We start from the raw sequence: 20773 nt of genomic DNA on the forward strand, positions 1-20773 counted from the left end.
TTTTACTGATTTTCGCCACACATGGTGAAATAGATGGAACTTGACTAAGCACTGGAGAGGACAACTGTAAAAACCAATGTGTGACTATTGTGGCTTCTTACAGAAACAGAAGACGTGTTTACAAACAAGGAGAAGGTGCAGAAGGAGGTGAAAGCTGCACTGTCAGAAAATGCCACCCTGAGCTGCGAGGTGGCCCAGGAGAAGACAGATGTGAAATGGTACAAGGAGGGGAAACTGATCACCTCGAGCAAGAAGTTCAAGGTGGAGTCGGAGGGCAAATCCCGTCGGCTGGTGGTGGGACAGGTGGAGAAGAAAGATGCTGGGGAGTACACCTGTGAGGCTGCTGGCCAGAAACTGACCTTCAAGATTGTCACCACAGGTGGGAAACATATGTTGGTTCTCATCACAGAAAGGTCCATCAGTTCCTTTTACCTCAGAGCAAAATGAATCCCTTTCTGGGATCTATGTAGCCTAAATGTTCACTGAGAAGTGAGGTTGATCAGGCAACCAACTTGCATGTGTCTGTCCCATAGTTGCCTGTAACCAGTTGTCTTCATCTGTGAAGTGATTCCCACTCAGCTGTCCCTGTTTGATAATTTCAGTAAAGTAAAATTGTGATATATATCTTTATAAATGTGTTTTATAGATCTAAAGGTAGGGTCAGCTCCCTGATGTGTAGGAAAATAGGTCTAGAGGAAGTAGGAAAACAGGTCTGCTCAAGAACTGAACAGGTTCCAGTGGTGGATGTGACTGGGAGATTATTTGTTGAAGAACAAAATGTTGGATTTCTTGTGGAGATGGAAAGAAACTGAACTGAGGCACTAGGACATTTTGCTCAGAAGTATCTGAAGTGTTGCCCTCAGGCTGTGCAGAAGGACATGCCCTGTCTGAGTGTATCTTTGCTGAGGGGGGGACTGTTCCAGAATGGCAGAGCTGTGGAAGTTTTCAAAAGTAGTATTTTTCCTTTGGGTTTGAACAATCTGAACAACATGAACACAGGGGGGATTTCTAAATCACTTCTCCCACCCCACAGAAGCTGAAGATGCGTTTGTCAACAAGGAGAAGGTGCAGAAGGAGGTGAAAGCTGCACTGTCAGAAAATGCCACCCTGAGCTGCGAGGTGGCCCAGGAGAAGACAGATGTGAAATGGTACAAGGAGGGGAAACTGATCACCTCGAGCAAGAAGTTCAAGGTGGAGTCAGAGGGCAAATCCCGTCGGCTGGTGGTGGGACAGGTGGAGAAGAAAGATGCTGGGGAGTACACCTGTGAGGCTGCTGGCCAGAAACTGACCTTCAAGATTGATGTCACAGGTGGGAAACATATTTTAGGTTATATTTTATTGCCTTTTCTTTGTCCCTCGGTGTTTTCATCTGTTGTCTCTGTTGAAATACTAGAAATGCCCTTAAAGTGATTTCTGATGTTGGTCCAAGCTAGAATTTCAGTGAGGTTGTGTAGGACTGGGCAGATCTACTGGTTATGTCTGGATATCCTGATATCAGTTCCTCAACTCCCTGAGTGTCTCCTTAGGTTCAGATAGTGAGTCAAGAACTTTCATTAGCAGGCTCTGCTAAGGGATCTCTTCCAATTTGATCATCAGTGTTGCTATTTCCCTTTCTTCTTATTGATAGTCATTCACAGAAGTCTCTGTTTTATTTCCTCTTTGTTTCATCTTTCCTCTACACATCCTTTCTCCCAAACCAGAGAATTCTCTCAATTATTCCACAGCCTGAATGTACAAGCACATATGTGAACATGGCCTCATAACCCCATGCACAGGGAAGTTTTGTGGGTGATGAACAGAAATGGATACAGACACGTGGAACTTCAGTTATGAGTTGTATTTAACCACCTTTCATCCCACCCTTCCCCTACCACTTCCTTCACCTGTCATTGGGTACCCAGTTGTGATTGATAAAGCTGTGAGAAGTGGTGCAAATACTTGTCTACGAAATGATATTTTAAAAGTAGGGTTCACAAGATCATTACTTGCTTGTGGCTTCATTGAGAAGGTTTAGGGGTTGATGGCCTATGGCACCACAGATTTTGGATCAGCTGCACTGCACCCTCCTGTGACCTGCTGAATCCAAAGGGGATGGGTGTTCATTGCGAGTTCTACAGAGACAGGAAAGTGTATTTCCTGTCACGTTTTTTCCCTTAACAACATGATTTGGAGTTCTGGGGATTTAATGCTGAGGCTGTTCCTTCACTCTGACTACACTAGAGCTTTCTTGAGTCTCAGTATATTTTGCAAGAGGTCCAGTGAATTTTATCTCAGGCTCCAGGGAGCCATGGACATGTTGGCTACGTTCTGAGTGGTAATTACTGAATTGGATTAATAGAAGGGGTTTTATTTTGGTTTGTGTTTGTTTGTTTGTTTTTAGTTTGGGTTGTTTGGTTTTTTTTGGTTGTGTTTTTTGTTTTTCTTTCCATACCCACTCTGCTGTCTTTGCAGCCAAATGTTCTCTGTTAACAATGCATTTCTTGTCTCATATTCTGAGCTGAGCAGAACAGGGAATCTATTTTCTCCTCTACTTTCTTATGGCATCAAACACACTGGGGCCATAATGCTGGCAGAGGTCTGGCATTTTATCAGCTATGTGGAAGAGCAACTGTGCTGGGAATCTGTTGACTTCCCTGCTCACAGCCATGCTGGAGACCTGAAGTCCTTGCAGGGCACAGCTCATGTGCTGTTCCCTTATAAAGGCTGCAGTCTTCACTGCTCTCCTGCTGCCTTGGGGCATCCTGCTCCCTCCATCTTCAGTATGGGTTGTGCAACTGGTTCTGTAGCATAATAAAGCTTTGCTGCTCCCCATGGCATCCCCAGCAGCTCTTTTTTGTCCCCACTCTGCATGGGGCACACAGGGTGTGAGTTGAGTTGCTTTGGCTCTTTTTCATGACTTGTGTATCCTGTGCTTTTGGCTCAGGGATCCGCCAGTTTCACTGCAGGATGGATTACAGATGTGAGAGGCATCTTTCAGAGAAAATGCAACATGGAATCATAGAATATTCTGAGTTGGAAGGGACCCACCAGGACCATCAAGTCCAACTCCTGTCCCTCTGTAGGGCACCCCAAGAATCACACCATGTGCCTGAAAGCATCATCCAAATGCTTCTTGAGCTCAGGCAGACTTGGTACTGTTACCATTGCCCTGGGGAGCTTGTTCCAGTGCCCAACCACCCTCTGGGGGAAAAACCTTTTCCTGATATCCAACCTAAACCTCCCCTGAGCCACCTTCCCGCCATTTCCCCAAGCCCTGTTGTTGGTCACAGGAGTGAAGAGATCAGGACCTGCCCCATCTCTTCCCCTGATGAGGAAGCCACAGACTGCAACATGGCCATTGATAGAAAGACCATTGGTATAAACCAAGTTCATGCTCAGCTGCTGAAGCCATTTCATACTTGACTGCAGAGCTGTGGGCAGAAAACACAGAGATGTGGTGCTTTTACACTTCAGTTTCTCTACCCAAGGGCTATTCTTAGCTGCCTGCCTCAGAAACCAAAGGTTTTCAGTTCTCTTTCAAACCAGATGACCTCATGGCTGTGCAGGGTAAGGTAACACCTTTCCCTCTCTGCTGTCAGGAGAGCTCCTGCCTAGCTACTGTTGCTGTATTTCTCCTGGGTACAACTGTAACATGACATGCAAGGCCAGTGCTGGCTGGAAAATGATCTAGTGTGAAAGTCAGGAGGGATTATGAGTACTCTGACTGGTTGGCTCTTCTGCTGCAGAAATCCTCATCTTACTAGATTATCCCAAAGTGCAGTGGCTTTCTAGGTCTTAATTTATCCTGTTGCCATTGCACTCAGAAAGCTTTTCAGGGTTCCTCTACTCCAGGGCTCCACTGGTAGCAAAAACCTTCCCTATTTAAGGACAGCTTGAAGGTTAGAGGCTCAGTGATGAGTATTGGGATGCATCTCCAGCTTTTTTGGCTTAATATAAAAAGAAGCAGGTGCTGCACACCTTGGGACTGGGCTGGGTATGTAGCCAAAAAAGCTGATTCTCATTGGAATCTCATTGTTTCAAGACTCGTGGTGTGCAGTGAAATCCTTATTTGATGCTGGTGAAAGCTCCATGACCTGGAAATAGTTTCCCTCAGACTCAGTGGAGCTTCACTAGCAAGTTTCAGCTCAGGTTGGAAATGTCATCTGCACTGAATGTTTGTTTAACTTTAAGATAAGTTTCTCAGGCAAGTTACTGGCTAGTGTTAATCACCTTGTAAGCTGAATAGAAGTTTTGCTCTCATTTCCTATCACTATTAAGATGGTTTATATTAGAGGGTGAGAAAGCAGAGGAGAAGTGAGTAGCCCATCTGGAATATTCCTGCCCTGCTAATTTGGAATTTTAAACACAGCAGCCATTGACCCTGGCTGGGCTGTAACTCATTTGTTCTGTGCACTCTGTGCATTCTCATCTGTAGGTGGAAGTGGAAATATTGATATTTTTGCAGCCAGTTTTGAATGCAAACCATGGTGTGTGCTTGAGCTCTTTTAGGTATCAGAATGCTGCTTCATCTGCAGTGGGCTGACCTGTGCCTTGCAGGAATTCTGCATCTCCCAGCCTAGGCCATGCAGGCTGCCTTCTTAATGACACCTTAATGACAATGACACCTCCTTGCACCCCTTCTACAGCCAAGATAAACAGAGGAGCTCAAAATTAGATCATATGAGCTGGGTTCCTGCTTCAGCTTGTTCACTGCAGGACCTCTCTCATTCCATGGGCTGTGCAATATCGATGTCAAGCCTGTGGTGTGGCCCCCAGGATTGCATGTAGTGCCATGGTCAGCAGTGTAGGAACTTGACCTGAGCTTACCCCTGCTCCTCACCCTCCCAGGCAGCTGCTGCCACTCAGAGAACAGACATGACAAGAGATGGTATGCAGAGGGGAAAGTCATTAAGGAGGAGGAAAGGGTGGCACTAGGAGGCTACTGGGGGGAGGAAGGCAGCAGCACAGGTCTTGGAAAAGGTTCACCATGACTGCCAGGGAGAACCAAGAGCCTCCCAGGTCACCTAAACTGGGTAACCTGGATTCCTGAAGCTGGGTGGATGAATTTACTATGAATAAAGACAGAGAGTTGGGGTTCTTCATCCTGGAAGAGAAAAGGCTACAGGGAGACCTTATTGTTGCCTTTCAATTTTTAAAGGGGTCTTCTAAGAAAGATGGGGACAGACTTTTTAGCAGGCCCTGTGGTGAAAGGACAGAGGGTGATGGTTTTAAACTAAAAGAAGGGAGATTTAGACCTACTATTAGGAAGAAACTCTCTACTCTGAGAGTGGTGGAACACTGGAACAGGTTGCCCAGAGAGGTGGTAGATGCCCCATCCCTGGAAACATTCCAAGTCAGCTTGGACAGGGATCTGAGCAACCTGACCTAAGTGAAGATGTCCCTGCTGAGTGCAATGGGGGTTGGACTAAGTGACCTTTAAAGGTCCCTTCCAACTCAACTATTCTATGATTCTAATTATCTTCCATGCTTGCACTGCAGCTGAAGGACAACGTCAACCCCATCCACTTGCTAGTTCATCACTGATCTTTGGAGCTTGTGCTTCTGCAGCAGTGAAATCATGGACTTCAGCACTCAAGTACACACCTGGGACATAAACAGGCAAAGAATGCCTGTGCTAAATGCTGGATGGTTGTTGCTAGGTGATGTCCATCATGTAGGCAGACCAGAAATATTTTACACTTCTTGTGCAGTTGTTTCTTAGGGTAAATCAGGGAGAAAAAACGTGGCAGCCCCAGTATTTAGTCTGTTTGTCCTCTCATATCTCAAATGTGCACTTAGATAAAAAAGCTAACTGTGACCACACCAGTTGCTGGCAAAAGGAGAATCAGGTAAAACAGGTCAAAGTACTCAGTAGAAGATACAATTTATCAGTCAGTTCTAATTACCAAGGTGACAATTTAATCTTTGCAATGAATAAACCTGATTAACTGCTAATTGCACATTATGCCCTTCTGATACCAACTCCAGGTGTTGAGATGGAAACTTTAAGTAGTGCTGTGGAAGAAAGAGATTTTAAACACTTCATTGCTGTTCCTTGTGTTTAGCATTGTGAAAAGATTCCCCATGGCCAGTTTTCTGAAAAATTAGAGATTTCCTAAGACAGAAAAGCATATTTCAAATTCTTTTGTTCAGTTTTATGCTTAACATAGGCCAGGTGATCTTCCATACTAGGAACTGTATCTTTGTCATTTCTTTGCAATGGAGTTACAGGATATTTTCTGAGCAACACCCTGTCTTCATCTAAAAGACAGAGATGCTGGTAAATTCCTGTAAATAATTTGATAGTGAGGGTGTAAACTCATAATTGGGCTGTATTGGGCTAGTTCCAGATGTGGGATATATCCAAATATCATAAAGACAAATAGGGGGAAATTAATCTTTGTCTTCTTTATTAGAAATTTGAAGACGAGGTAGATGAGCTGTTTGATGACTAGTCAGAGAGTTATAAAAATTATATGGACTGTATTTTGGGGTTGTTGTGGGGTTTTTTTGTATTTTGTTCCATGTGATAAAAAGACCTGCAAAGCAATGTTACTTCCAATAAAGGAGCCTCTAGAGCATTTACACAAAATACATGTAATATCTCCTTGTTGCAATATGTTTATGTCTTCTCCCTTTTTGCCCTGTTGTTTTCCTGTTTCAGAAGCTGAAGATGCATTTGTCAACAAGGAGAAGGTGCAGAAGGAGGTGAAAGCTGCACTGTCAGAAAATGCCACCCTGAGCTGCGAGGTGGCCCAGGAGAAGACAGATGTGAAATGGTACAAGGAGGGGAAACTGATCACCTCGAGCAAGAAGTTCAAGGTGGAGTCAGAGGGCAAATCCCGTCGGCTGGTGGTGGGACAGGTGGAGAAGAAAGATGCTGGGGAGTACACCTGTGAGGCTGCTGGCCAGAAACTGACCTTCAAGATTGTCACCACAGGTGGGAAACATATGTTGGTTCTCATCACAGAAAGGTCCATTTTATTGCAGAGCAAAATGAGTCTCTTTCTGGGATCTGTGTAGCCTAAATGTTCACTGAGAAGTGAGGTTGATCAGGCAACCAACTTGCATGTGTCTGTCCCATAGTTGCCTGTAACCAGTTGTCTTCATCTGTGAAGTGAATCCCACTCAACTGTCCCTGTTGTTTTCTGATATCAGAGTAAAGAAGAACTGAACAAGTTTGCATCATGCTGTTGTGATTTATAGATCTAAAAGTAGGATCAGCTCCCACATGTGTAGGAAATAGGTCTTAAGAAGTACCTGGAGTGGGCAAGGCCTACACTGCAGTTCCAACAGTGAATGACATTGGGTACATATATGCATTATATTAAGGAAAAAAAATAATAAATCAGATTTCTTCTGCATCCATGGGGATGGGAAGAGCCATAACTCCAGAGGTATTGGTTTATCTTGCTCAGAAACGGCTGAAGTGTTGTCTTCAGGCTGTATGGTGGGAAATGTCCTGTCTGAATGTATCTTAGCTGTAGGTGGAACCATTCCAAAAAGGACAGAGCTGTGGAAAGGGCTCAGAGGCACAATTTTGCATCTGATTGTGAACTTTTTGATCAACATGAACATATGCGTGATTTTTTAATTGCTTCTCCCACCCCACAGAAGCTGAAGATGCTTTCACCAACAAGGAGAAGGTGCAGAAGGAGGTGAAAGCTGCACTGTCAGAAAATGCCACCCTGAGCTGCGAGGTGGCCCAGGAGAAGACAGATGTGAAATGGTACAAGGAGGGGAAACTGATCACCTCGAGCAAGAAGTTCAAGGTGGAGTCAGAGGGCAAATCCCGTCGGCTGGTGGTGGGACAGGTGGAGAAGAAAGATGCTGGGGAGTACACCTGTGAGGCTGCTGGCCAGAAACTGACCTTCAAGATTGATGTCCCAGGTGAGGGATTATCTGATGACTTTTTTTTATTTTTTTTAACTATATTTATAAAGAGACTTTTCTAGTGGCATAGATTTTTTTCCTAACCTTGGTCTTAATAGGTCTGCAACAGAACTTAAGCGGTTATTCTTAAAGGTCAGTATTCAGGGCATGTGTTTGGATGGTTTGGGAAAGAGAAAAACCCACTTAGGCTGGTATTCTGTCCCTGATTTTGTCCAGGAGTATATAAGGAAGAACAAGACAAGCAGCCTGCAATGCTTCCACTCTTTAGGAGTCTGTAGCTCCACTCTTCAATCTGTAGTTTCCATCTGTGTTGGAGCAGAGTTTCTCTGCTACTTCCATCCAGGACATGGATTGCTGAAAGAATTTGCCATTATGACTTCAGGAGGAATTGCACAGCAATTGCACAGTGTTGAGTGTGAGCTCATACTGGTACCCAGTAATTGCACAGCAATTGCACAGTGTTGAGTGTGAGCTCATACTGGTACCCAGTTGTTGGTGTATGCTGGTGAATCATCACTGCACACACTTCTGTCCTTGCTGCTAGTTATTTTTGTGGAAAATGTTACTTAGTACTTCCTCTCTCATCTTCCTTGCTTCTGTCTTGCTTGAAAGGTTTATCAGGCAGGAATAGCAAACTTTGGTATTGATGTTTCATTTCTGGCTGTAGACAGGAGCCTTGAGGTTGTGAGATCTCCAGTGGTGGAGATATTCAGAACTCAAAGGGACAGGGCCCTGAGAAACTCAATGTAATTTTATTTGCTGTCAGTGGGGAAGTGGGACTGGATGACCTCCAGAGATCACTCCTAACCTAAATTATTTTATTAGTGTGATTTTGTACTATTAGTAGCACATGTTCTGCAGAATAAATCTGTGAAGTGATGGATTCCATAAGGACACAACCCCACACAAATCTTCGTGAAGGTGCACCAGGGCTTATGCATCTATTTAATAACCCTTATTGGTTTTTTCCTGAAAATTTCTCAGACCAAATATGGGGAAAGTGCTGGTGGATGAAGGATCCTGCCTGGAGTATGTCCTGTTTACTGTAAATGTGCAGCCCAGTCTTTTCTGTGGGTGAATAGAACCTGACCATCTTTCCCAAGAGATCCAAACCATCCTGCTTGGCCTGCTGAGAATGTGTGTGCAGGAAAGGTGGTGTAAGCCTAAAGGTCAGGCATGGCAGCTCTTCCTATTGCCCAAAAAAGCAGCAGCCAGAAACTGTTCTCTCTGGAAGCAAGCTGTTCCTGCCAGGGCTTCCTCAAGAATTTCTTCAACTCTGACACTATTAACCTTTTCCATTTTAAGGCTATTTTATTTAAACTGTCATCTACCAGGTGGTCTCCCATTGAAAACCAAGTTCCCTCTGATCTTGGAAGCAAAGCTTCAATTTTCATGGGCTTTTTATTCTAGATTTTTCCTTCTTTCCAATCTTGCAGATGATGTGTTTGAACACAAAGACAAAGTGCAGAAGGAGGTGAAGGCAGTGCTGAATGAGAACATCATGCTGAGCTGCGAGGTGGCCCAGGAGAAGACAGATGTGAAATGGTACAAGGATGGGAAACTGATCACCTCGAGCAAGAAGTTCAAGGTGGAGTCAGAGGGCAAATCCCGTCGGCTGGTGGTGGGACAGGTGGAGAAGAAAGATGCTGGGGAGTACACCTGTGAGGCTGCTGGCCAGAAACTGACCTTCAAGATTGATGTCCCAGGTGGGAGAAAATTCTTTGGACCAGGATTCCTATTTCTGGAACATTCAGAAAAATTAATAGTATAGTTATTATATACCTTCTCTGTAAAATAGTATAAAGTTCTTAAGACAGGGAGCTCCATTCTGTAAAAACTTGGGGATCCACCCACCTCTGTAGGAACAGGGCCCTGAAAAGGGAAGGACTGATTGCACATGTCCATCCCCACATATTGGTGCAACCAGAGCAACTCTTCAACACAACTGATTCCCAGTGAAATTCAGAGCAGGATCATGATGAAGAGTGGTAGGGTGTCTGCCTGATGTCTGCACTCAAAACCCAAATCAAAACACATAAACTCACCAGAAATCAGTTTGAATGTTCTAGCAATGGTTTTAGATGTGTCACATCAGGGTTTCCTGGTGCTACCTGTAAGCTGTGAAAGGGGACTGGACAACTTCATATCTTGGAGACACTCTGGATTTCTCTCTTTTCAGAGCCAGAAGTTGTGTTTACAAACAAGGACAAAGTACAAAAGGAGGTGAAAGCTGCACTGTCAGAAAATGCCACCCTGAGCTGCGAGGTGGCCCAGGAGAAGACAGATGTGAAATGGTACAAGGAGGGGAAACTGATCACCTCGAGCAAGAAGTTCAAGGTGGAGTCGGAGGGCAAATCCCGTCGGCTGGTGGTGGGACAGGTGGAGAAGAAAGATGCTGGGGAGTACACCTGTGAGGCTGCTGGCCAGAAACTGACCTTCAAGATTGATGTCACAGGTGAGACAGATCTTGTCTCAAGTATAGTTAAGGATAATAAAGTAACACATGCAATAACAATGTCACCAGAAGTCATCAGCAGCCTGTGCTTTGTTGCACCCTCTGGGGTTCACCTGATTTTCTGCACCCGATTGCCTGGACTTGTAGGAGTGGGAATATTAGTCTCTATTACAAGAGAAAGGCCTGTCTCATTCTTAGTCAGTGTATATAATCATTGCAGATATAAATGTAAAGAAATAATAGTCAACATATTATTAAAATCTCTCCCACTTTTGGGATCATGAAGGTTAATTCTTGTGCACTAAATTTCTTTATAGGAAAGAGCCCTTCAAAAGCCATTTCTCATTAGATTTATGATCCCCTTTCTGAAAACTGAGAGGTTGGAATATGCTTTGTCATTTGCGTGGCACTTAGGGAGATGGATTGATCACTCAGCACTTTTTCTGAATTTGTGCTATAGGACATTTAGGTGCTACATGTCTCTTTGTCATGAAAGATTCCTGGCAATTGATCTTTTGGAACAGGATTCACAAGGTTCCCTAACAGTTCTTAGGACGTGGTGATGCTAAAGGGAGTGCAAATAACCTTGGATTCCTTGCCAGCCATGATCCTGGCCTACCTGAGCACTATGGGGAGATCTTTGTCTGTTTGAAAGTCACATTTCTTTCTCCCTTTGAAAGTCACATTTATGACAGTGGAAGGGACCATGAAGTGTCTGCTCCAGATGCTCTTAGTCCTATATTGGTGACATTGACATTTCTCTGTAAGTCCTAAGTAAAAGGAATTTTCAGGCTTTTGGTGATATGCAGGACAAGATATTCTTTGGGAAGGTTTGGATTAAATATTTTTTCCATGGTGGATTGTAACCATAGGATTGATGTCAAGGCCCTTCTTGGTCCTCTCCATCTCTTGGCTCTTGGTTCCCTGGATCCCACACTTTGTTTTCTTGACAAAGAAGGGTAGATATTTCCCAGGGAACTCAATCAGTTTTGGCAAGTGGCAACCTAAGTATTTTCCAAATGACCTCATTTTAATCCCTCCATAATTTTTTTTATTCCTTTTCTGTACTCAGAGCCAAAACCTGCATTCATAGACCAGGAAAAAGTCCAGAGGGAGGTGAAGGCTATCCTGACAGAAAGTGCCACCCTCAGCTGTGAGGTGGCACAAGATGCCACTGAGGTGAAATGGTTCAAGGATGGAAGACTGCTCGTTTCTTCTAGAAAATTCAAAATAGAGACTGTGGGCAAAACCCGGCGCCTGGTTATAGAGCAGCTGGAGAAGAAAGATGCTGGAGAATATACCTGTGAAGCTGCAGGCCAGAAGCTCACCTTCAAGTTGGAACCAACTGGTGAGAACTCACCTAAGCAGATATCTGTGGGGCTTAGAGGAGAAGTGGACATTCCCACTGTGCAGCTGTGGTGCAGCCATTGTGCTGGGAGCAACATTGGTGAATCTCACCACACATTAATTTGACCTTTTTAATCTAGCAGTGTGGTGGTGTGGAGGTAGGAATTCTGGCTGGACACCACTTTTTTTTGGCTGTGGAGATGTTGTCTAGTTTTTTTTGTTTAGTGTCTTCTTCACACACCTCATTCCCCAAACTTTTCAAGTGGTGGAGGGGCTGAAAGTAGAAGTGGGAAGTTTTAAAGAGCAGAAATGATGACTAAGAAAAACTGGTCTGCTGATGTGTGTGCCCCAAAATTGCCTGGTTTTGTGTCAGAGCATTGAACAAGGTAGAGAAGTACCCAAGATAGAAGGAACAGAGTCAGGGGAAAAGAAAATAGGCCACAAATTCAGGTTTAGTATATTAATATTTATTCTTAATTAGCTCTAAAATCCTAAAAACAGGAGCAGAAATAATTGTACAGGTCATTTTACTTCTAAGAAACAAGCTTTTTTGTGAGCAGCAGCTAAAATATATATTTTAATTTCCTTTCCTTTGCTTCTCTTCTAAGCAGAAGCTCTGGGCAGCCTGTCAGATAATTTTCTTTTTCCTGCTCAGCAGAAGGTTATACCAACCATGAATATTCAGGCGTATTCCTTGGATTATTACAGATTATGGATGAGAAGATGTTGTGAGAGAGAGAACCAGAAAATTACTGTGTTAAGGATTTGAGACTTAAGTTGTTAGTTTTTAATATTTTAATGTCATTCCTAGAACCAGAAGCTAAATTTGAAAATAAAGTTGTCCAGAAGGAGCCTCTCATTGTCCAAGAACATGAAAGCATCACACTGATGACTTCAGTAACACCTGAAACTGCTGCAGTGAAGTGGTTCAAGGATGGAACAGAAATCAAGGCGAGCAAGAAATATGAGATCAAGAGTGAGGGGGCATCCAGGACCCTGAGGGTGAACCTGGCTGAGAGCACAGACACTGCTGTGTACACTTGCCAGACAAAGAACGACAAGCAGGAATTCAAAGTACAAGTGAAAGGTGAGCAGAGAGTTGCACACAGGTTGTGTCCCAACCCAACAGCTACATTTCCCTCATGGATGAACCATAGAATCAGAGAATTCCAGGTTTGATGGGACATCAAGGGTCATTTGGTCCAACCTTTCTTGGCAAAAGCATGGTCTAGAGAAGATGGCCTAGTACCCTGTCCAGATAAGTGTGCAATGCTGAAGAATAACCCACTTCCCTGGGGAGATGACTGATGGCTGATTGTTCTCATTGGGAACATTTTTAATGAGATAGGTAAGGTAGAGGTGAAGTCCAGACTTTCTCTAAAACCTTTCAAACCTCATGGCTTGAACTGCTGGTGCAGATGTGGTGGTTGCCCCACCACAGGCCAGCAAAGTTCTCCACCTTCCAAGTACCCAATTTTTGTCCTTTGGTGGCTACTCAAGGGAACCAGGAGGCCTACAATGGGTGCTTTCCCTGCTGTCTGCTCCCCACTGTCACCACGCTGTTTCTGTCTCCTCCTAACCCCAGTAGATAGGGCACAGCAGAGCCTAAGCTCTTCTCCACTCTGGTCATCAGCCTGGCAAAGCTGAGGAGGATACAGAGGGATGTTGTGTGAGGACATCTGTGAGTTAGTTACATGGTGAAAGAGGACCTAAATTGTTTCCTCCTCTGTTTCTGGGATGATGCACCTGGGATGCTGTGTCCTAATCAAGGCTGAGGCTGTCTATTGACAGGTGGGATGAAGCCACAGCTGGTCCACAGATGGTGGTGAGATGGATGATGTCCCAGAGCAAAGACCTGCTCATTTCTGTTCAGACACTCAGACTGGAGATCTCTGCAGCTGAGGTGCACCCCTTTGGAGTCATTGCCAAGGAGTGGCTGCTAAAAGATATAACATATACAGATATAATACATCTAACTTATCAAAACGTGTCCTCCAGCATGAAAAAAATCAAACCCTCATTTTCTCTGACTCCATTGGCTGTGTCTTCAGTGACAGGACAGACAAAGGAGGCTGGAGCTTGTGCATCCATGTGGATTTTTACTTTTAGTCAGGCAAATCAGGCTCTGATGTAAAAACACTCCAAAGTCTCAACAGGTATGAAATTAGAAAGAAAAGAAAGCCAAACTCAATCCTGTTTAAAGGCACTTGCTGTACAGAATGATAGTGGTATTAAAACTCCATGTCAAAGGAATCTCCCTAAATTCCCTCCTTTCTGGTTTGTTTCTCTCTACACCAATCCCAAAATCTGTCAGATTTTAATTTTTATATTTCTTCTAAGGTTGGCCAAAATTTATTTCTTAGAACAAGTTTCTTATCTTTTCCCTTCTCATCATTTTTTCCTTCTCCTGCATCCCAGAAATCCCAGTGAAGTTTGCAAAAAAACTTGAGGCTGTTAACGCTGAGATTGGGGGCAGCGTCTCCTTGACCTGCGAGGTGACCCATGCCAAAGGGAAGGTGGTCTGGTACAGAAATGGTGTCCAGATCAAGCCCAACAAACGTTTCCAGATCCATGAGGATGGGGTGAAGAGAACCCTGACAATATCAGGGATCCGGGCTGAGGATGAGGGAGAATATTCCTGTGAGTCCAGAGATGACAAGAGCAGCGTTTCCATCACTCCCAAAGGTATGAACTGCATGGGGACAAAGTGGAGGGATCCTTGGGTTTTGTCCTCAGCCATTGCAGCTCTGCAAAGCTGAGTTTGTGTGTTTGTGCTGCCTCTTGTGTTGACAGATAAATATAAAGCTTTGCTTCCCCTCTCAGTGTCAGTGGAACCTCTCTTTGTGAAGAACACAATGAACTCTTTACTGTGAGGGTGGTGAGACCCTGGCCCAGGTTGCCCAGGGAAGCTGTGGCTGTCCCATCCCTGGCAGTGTTGAAGGGCAGGTTGGATGGGGCTTGGAGCAGCCTGGGCTGGTGGGAGGTGTCCCTGCCCATGCAGGGGGGGTTGGAATGAGATGATCTTTAAGGTCCCTTCCAATCCAAACCATTCCATAATTCTACAATTTTGAGACCCGTTGGACTCTGGTGTCTTAATATGTGGTAAAATTTGCCTTCATATTGCATTTGAGTCTGGAATCAAGTATCCCAAATATAAGATGAGATTTCCCACCCCCTCTGTATTTGCATCTGCCATTTGGCATCTTCTTTCAGACATGGGAAATGTGATGACCCACACAGGGGAAGACTGAAGGAGGATCTAATTAATGTCTATAAATACATGAGGGCTGGACATCAAGAAGACAGGGACAACCTCTTGTCACTTGTGCCCTGTGATAGGATGAGGGGCAATGGATTCAAACTAGAGCACAGAAAGTTCCACCTCAACATGAGGAAGAACTTTACTGTGAGGGTGACAGAGCCCTGGGACAGGCTGCCCAGAGAGGCTGTAGAGTCTCCTTCTCTGGAGACTTTCAAGACCTGTCTGGATGCCTCTCTGAGTGACCTGCCCTGGTTGTTTTGGTCCTACTCTGGCAGGGGGGATGCACTTGGTGATCTTCGTAGGTCCCTTCCAGCTCCTAATACTCTGTAATTCTGTGATTAACATAATCACTTGCTGTAAGTAATAAAAACTGATGATTCCAACAAAATCATCAAAGCATTTGGCTCTTTGAGGGTATTCATGCCACGCCTCAGAGATATGGTCCAAAACGTTTTATTCCCTGTCCATCAGCTCCCAGAGTGGTGAAATTCGTGATGGGTCTCAGCAGCCTGGTGTCTGAGGAAGGAAAAGAGGCCGTGTTCAAGTGCACCGTCTCTCCCAGTGATGCTGTGGTCACCTGGCTCAGGAACGGTGCCAAGATTGAAGCCAGCAAGAAGTATGTGATCTCACAGGAGGGCACCAACCACAGCCTCACCATCACCGACCTGACGCTGGAAGACGCCGCCGAAATCTCCGCCAGCGCCGAGGGGGTGGAAAGCAGAGCCAACCTCCGGGTCCGAGGTAGGAAGGGAGAAGGACCCTTTGGCCAGCTGTCAGCGAGGTCGCATTGCCTCGTTGTGATGCTCTGTGTCTGACCTTCCCACTGACTGATTAGCAGTAGGGAAATTGGGCTTTCACATCATTAAACTGGGATTGCCAGAACGCACTGGGACTGCAGATCCATGAGCCACCCTTGCAGTTCTCTCTGAAAGCCTCTTTTCTGGGAACTGTGTTCTTACCAATATTTATTCTCCTTTGGCAGAGGCTTCAATCTCATTCAAGAAGAAGCTGGAGACCAGAACAGTTGAAGAGAGGGACACAGTGACCTTGGAGGTAGAGCTGACCAAGCCTGCAGAGGTGAAGTGGATGAGGAACAGCATTGTGTTGAAGCCCAGTGAAAAGATAGAGATCAAAGCTGAGGGAACAAAGCATATCTTGGTGGTTAAGGACATCTCCTTTGCAGACAGGGGGTTCTACTGCTGTGAAAGTCCTGATGACAAGACTCAAGCCAAGATCAATGTGGAAAGTAAGTTGGATGATCTTTGGTACTATAAATACTCTGGACAGGGTTTGGAGGTAGATTCTGGTCTCTTCCATTATCATGGTGGCCACTGCCACCCCCGCCTGCCATGGGGACACAGGGACACCCCTGTGGGCTTGGCCACCAGTCAAATAACTGAAAGGAGGTGGGAGCAAGGGCAGTAAAAAGAGAATAGTTGGCTCATTCTTGTTTCCTCCATCTTGTCCCACCAGCTTTCACTCATGCCATTGACCATGAAGCCTCTTGGCTGATTCTTCTCCTTCCTCTACAGTTTCTCACTCCCTGGTACACTCTGTTTTTTCCCCTGATAAGGCTTTTATCAAACCATTCCCTCTTCAGCCATCCATTGTCCTAATTCTTCTCTGCAAACCACCTCTTTCAGAATGTGTCTTTATATTCATTCAGGGTTACAAAAAAGCTACAAAAGCCAATCTTCTATCTCAGGGTGCTGCCCTTTCAAGTGAGCTAATGGGATCTCAGCTGTAGCTGTGCCCTTTTTTTCTACATTCTTTTGTCATGACTGTTACAGGGCAGATGAAGACAGGATTTAGGCACTTAAGGACAACCTAGTTTTATCTGTAAAGCCCATGCCACCAACTGGTGCTGTGTAAGTCATAAATAGAAAGTAAGGATGGAGTAGATGACAAGCTTCAAGTACATAAAAGGCTGTTATAAAGTGGAAGAGAACAATCTGTTCTCCATGTGGAAATAATGAAAGGAAATAATTTACTTCAATCATGATGAGAAAGATCCAGGTTATACAGTAAAAAGCTTTTAATGGTTGGAGGGCTGAACAGTCAGACTGCGGAGGTTTTGGAGCCTCCACCATGGGTTTAAGAAAAGGTCAGTGAAATATCTATCTGGGATGATGTAGAGATCTGAGCATCTCCAAGATGGAAAGTCTAGATTATTTTTCCAGGCCTTTCCAGCTAGTATTTTGGTCTTCTGATGGTATCAAAGATGTAAAAAATCAATTTTAGACTCATAAAGAGCAGGGCTTGTAAGCTCACTTTCATGCACTGCTAAGACAGCTTCCTCTTCAAAAGCTTTCTGGCTGGCAGTTGCCAAAACCTGCTGCTTTAGCATCCTGATATGGGGCAGGTATCACTTCTACTCATCTTTTTTTCCAAACTGAAATAACTCTAGAAAAAGAAGAGAGGTTATCAAGAACTAGGAGTAGTGGATTAGTCTTGGATTCATGAAGCCTAAATCCAGCACATCCCTTTCAGCTCCTTCTGTAGTCAAGAGAGAGGAAAAAAAGACCTCTAGAGAGTGTTTTAAGTCTTTGGTGCACTGAATTACCTTCTAGAGTGTCTTTCTGAGTCTTCAAGGAACCATGAATGACTACAATCCTGTTTTAGAACTAGATCCAGGTTTACTGCCTCAGAAAAATGAGGTGAATTTGGTCCACAGAAGATAAATAGAGCAATTCCATGGTCAAAGTGTTTTGGAAGAATGTTGTGCCATGTGGGACAGTTTACTGCTCCATCCTCTTTCACCCATTACAACCCAAAGCATTTATTTTCAGGCTCTGAGTGATACTCATTTTCATTCCAGAAAGATATTTCAGCAATAGGTTGTAGGTTCAACTACACCTGGTTTAGGCACTGGCTGTTGCTGTAGCCATGTAGTAAAAACATGTGTAGTAAAAAAATGATGGAACAGTGTTTATATAGGAAGTAATTGGCTAGTCCTGACAGCTGCCAACATTGTTTTCTGCAAGGTGAGTCATGCAAGTATAAATTTAGAACTGTCTCTGCTTTGTAAACTCCCTATTCTGATGGAGAGAGAGGATTTTGGTTTGTGCTCTCCAGGCACCCAGCTGCATTCTCATTAGTGTCACTGTAAAAAATAGCTCCTCTCTTGATGAACTGAGGTCGTTTCAAGCAGTGGTGGGAACTCACAGTGATCTGAGAGTGACCATGGTCAAAAAGGAGAATCATGGCCCCGTAACAGGGAATTGTTTTTGTGTATGATCATCCAAGCATTAGTCATGAGCTGCAGCAGGAAAGGGGCCACATTCAAGAATCTCACTAGACCATATGAGCTCTGCATCCAAGTCTTCCAGCTGAGACTGCACCAAGCTCTCACACTGCTTTACAGCAAAAGCAAGACTTTAAAAGTAGAAGTGTAAAATGTATGCTCCATTTTTTTGGCATATAAGCAAATGGGGTCTTTTCAGTACCTTGTTCTAGAGCTTGCTTTGAGGTCAGCAGAAGTTCTTTAAATGCTCTTGGTCTGGGGAATGGAGCTATTACTATTTGATGCTCAGCTTTGGGTTGAGGAGCCTGATTTTGGAGGACTTTTATTTAAAACACATGAAGTTGGACTATATTGTTTGGCTTGAGATAGATTGCTTTCAGAACAAGGTAAAGAAGGAAAGCTATGTGAAAATCTGTTGATGTACTCCAGTCTAAAAGTTGCTTCATCAAAACATAAACATCTGTTCAGATCTCAAGATCCCCAAAGATCCTAAAAACAACGGAGCTACTCAATTCAATAATATATCTGGCTGAATATCTGTTTTCAGTTTTGACCAGGAGAAGTTTGTGGAAGGCTTAAATAAGTAAGTCATGAGTGAAGTGATTCTTTCTCTGATACACCTCTAAGCTTTCACTAGGGAAAAGCATAATTAAGTCAAATAATTATAGCTGAAATTATACTGGAAACACGAGTATGAAATTTCAAGTCTCTGGATATTTTGTCTAGACACATTGTCTATTAAAATAAATCCCATAATTCCCCAAAAGTTGCTGCTTTATGACAAGACCAAAAAGTGGGGGGTTTTCAGTCCTATGGACACCAAGTAAAGGCACATCCAGGAGGCCACTCACTGAGTTAGAAATGTCTATGCTATTTAGTTAATGCTTTTGCAATCCCTTTCACCATGGTCTCAGAATAATTTCAGTTTGATCCTCAGTCCATTCACTATTTGAGGGGCTGAAGTATCTATTAACCTAGGAGAAAGTTTAGACAATAGCAGGTACCCTGTGTTCAGTAGAGTGAAAAATACCCTGAAGAGATAAGGATGGGTTGAAAAATCAGTTCAGAAACCTGGGAACTATTCAAATTCTAATGAGCTAAACCAGGAGGGCTGATCTCTTAGTTTGGGAAGCAAAGAACAGGCTCCTGGAACTGTGTCCCTCATTTGTCTGGTTCAAGACATGTCCTTGGGGCAAATTTGTGTTTAAGTGGTTGTGACTTTGGGGAAGACCGTGAGAGAGGAATCAGTGTGATTTCCTTCAGAGAGGAATTAGACATGATCCTGGAAAAGATGAGCATATTCCTCTATAAACCTACTGTGAAGTGTAACAGCAACAGAAGGGACAGGAAAGGCCCAAGGGGATAGAATCACCTGGAGTCCATCACCACCCTCCTGAGGAGAGCAGCACTGTGCTTCTACCTTATTTCTCCATAAAGTCACAGTCAACTCATTGCACCTTTGTGGGACCTTTGGGGATAGAATTTGTTCCCTGTTGCCCCTTTTGTGGCATAGAGCAGTTGCCAATAGGAGATGTTAGTGCCTCAGAAAGGCCATGGTGTCCTCAGCCCAGGACCTGGGTCCAGACCCTGACCACTGGACAGAGCCCACTCCTGCTCAGGGTTGCATTCAGATCCCATCTGAATGTGGGTTATCTCTGCTAAACATGCATTAGGAAGGCTGAAATATTCCCAGGGGACCCATAGGGAGCTGAAGGTTTTTATGAGTAACCCATGGCTTTGCAGAGGTTGGTGGAGTTCTGTGGGGTGTTTTTTTGAGGTTTTGTTTAGTTTTGGGGCTTTTATTTGGTTTTGCATGTTTGTTTGGGTATTTTATTTTATTTTACTTTATTTTATTTGGAAATTTAATTTCTTTAAAGAGCAGGACAGATTTAAGCACTAAATCACAGATACTTTGTCCCCCAACCTGTAAGGTGTCAGTGCACTTCACCCCCTGTCATGAATTTTATTTCTTTTTATTAAAAGAAATTTCTCCGCTCAATGCTACTTCCCTCCCTCCCTTGTTTTATCCCAGTTGAAAACTGAACAATATTGTACATTCCCTTACACTCTATTAACCTCTACTGATGGTCTTTCTCTTAGATCATGTGTGAAGAATAAGTATTTTCAGCAACATCTGAAAAAAATTGCCTTTTAAATACTCAAAGGGGGGTTATGAGAAAGCTGGGGACAGACACTTTAGCAGGGCCTGCAGCAATAGGACAGGAGGTGATGGTTTTAAATTAAAAGAGGGGAGGTTTAGACTAGATTTTAGGCAGAGATTTCTTATGCTGAGGTTGGTGAGACAGTAGCCCAGGTTGCCCAGAGAGGTCGTAGATGCCCCATCCCTGGAAACACTCCAGGTCACTTTGGATGGGGCTCTGAGCAGCCTGATCTAGTTGAAGATGTCCCTGCTCATTGCAGTGGGGCTGGACTAGATGATCTTTAAATGTCCCTTCCCACCCAAACCATTCTATGACCCCTCTTGAGGTACAGCACAGGGACCCTGGTCCCAGAGTAAATAACAGCAGCATAGTCTTCTGCTGTAGTGTTTCTTCCTGGTGGTTATTGCTGACCACCTCACCCAGAGCAGGAA

At 44.2% G+C, this 20773-nt stretch overlaps 1 protein-coding gene across 1 annotated transcript in view; it reads left to right on the forward strand.

The window, feature by feature from the left end:
• Positions 1-20773, forward strand: part of OBSCN (obscurin, cytoskeletal calmodulin and titin-interacting RhoGEF) — a 183002-nt gene that overhangs the window by 25979 nt on the left and 136250 nt on the right. Inside the window, exons 10-20 of the mRNA XM_009994678.1 lie at positions 104-379; positions 1034-1309; positions 6644-6919; positions 7594-7869; positions 9309-9578; positions 10052-10327; positions 11400-11675; positions 12486-12761; positions 14093-14359; positions 15408-15677; positions 15919-16182. Of these exons, the coding sequence (XP_009992980.1) occupies positions 104-379; positions 1034-1309; positions 6644-6919; positions 7594-7869; positions 9309-9578; positions 10052-10327; positions 11400-11675; positions 12486-12761; positions 14093-14359; positions 15408-15677; positions 15919-16182 (3003 nt within the window). The remainder of the gene's footprint in view (positions 1-103; positions 380-1033; positions 1310-6643; positions 6920-7593; positions 7870-9308; positions 9579-10051; positions 10328-11399; positions 11676-12485; positions 12762-14092; positions 14360-15407; positions 15678-15918; positions 16183-20773) is intronic.

Source organism: Chaetura pelagica, unplaced genomic scaffold (assembly GCF_000747805.2).
Source record: "Chaetura pelagica isolate M959 unplaced genomic scaffold, ChaPel_1.0 scaffold130, whole genome shotgun sequence".
Taxonomy (NCBI): domain Eukaryota; kingdom Metazoa; phylum Chordata; class Aves; order Apodiformes; family Apodidae; genus Chaetura; species Chaetura pelagica.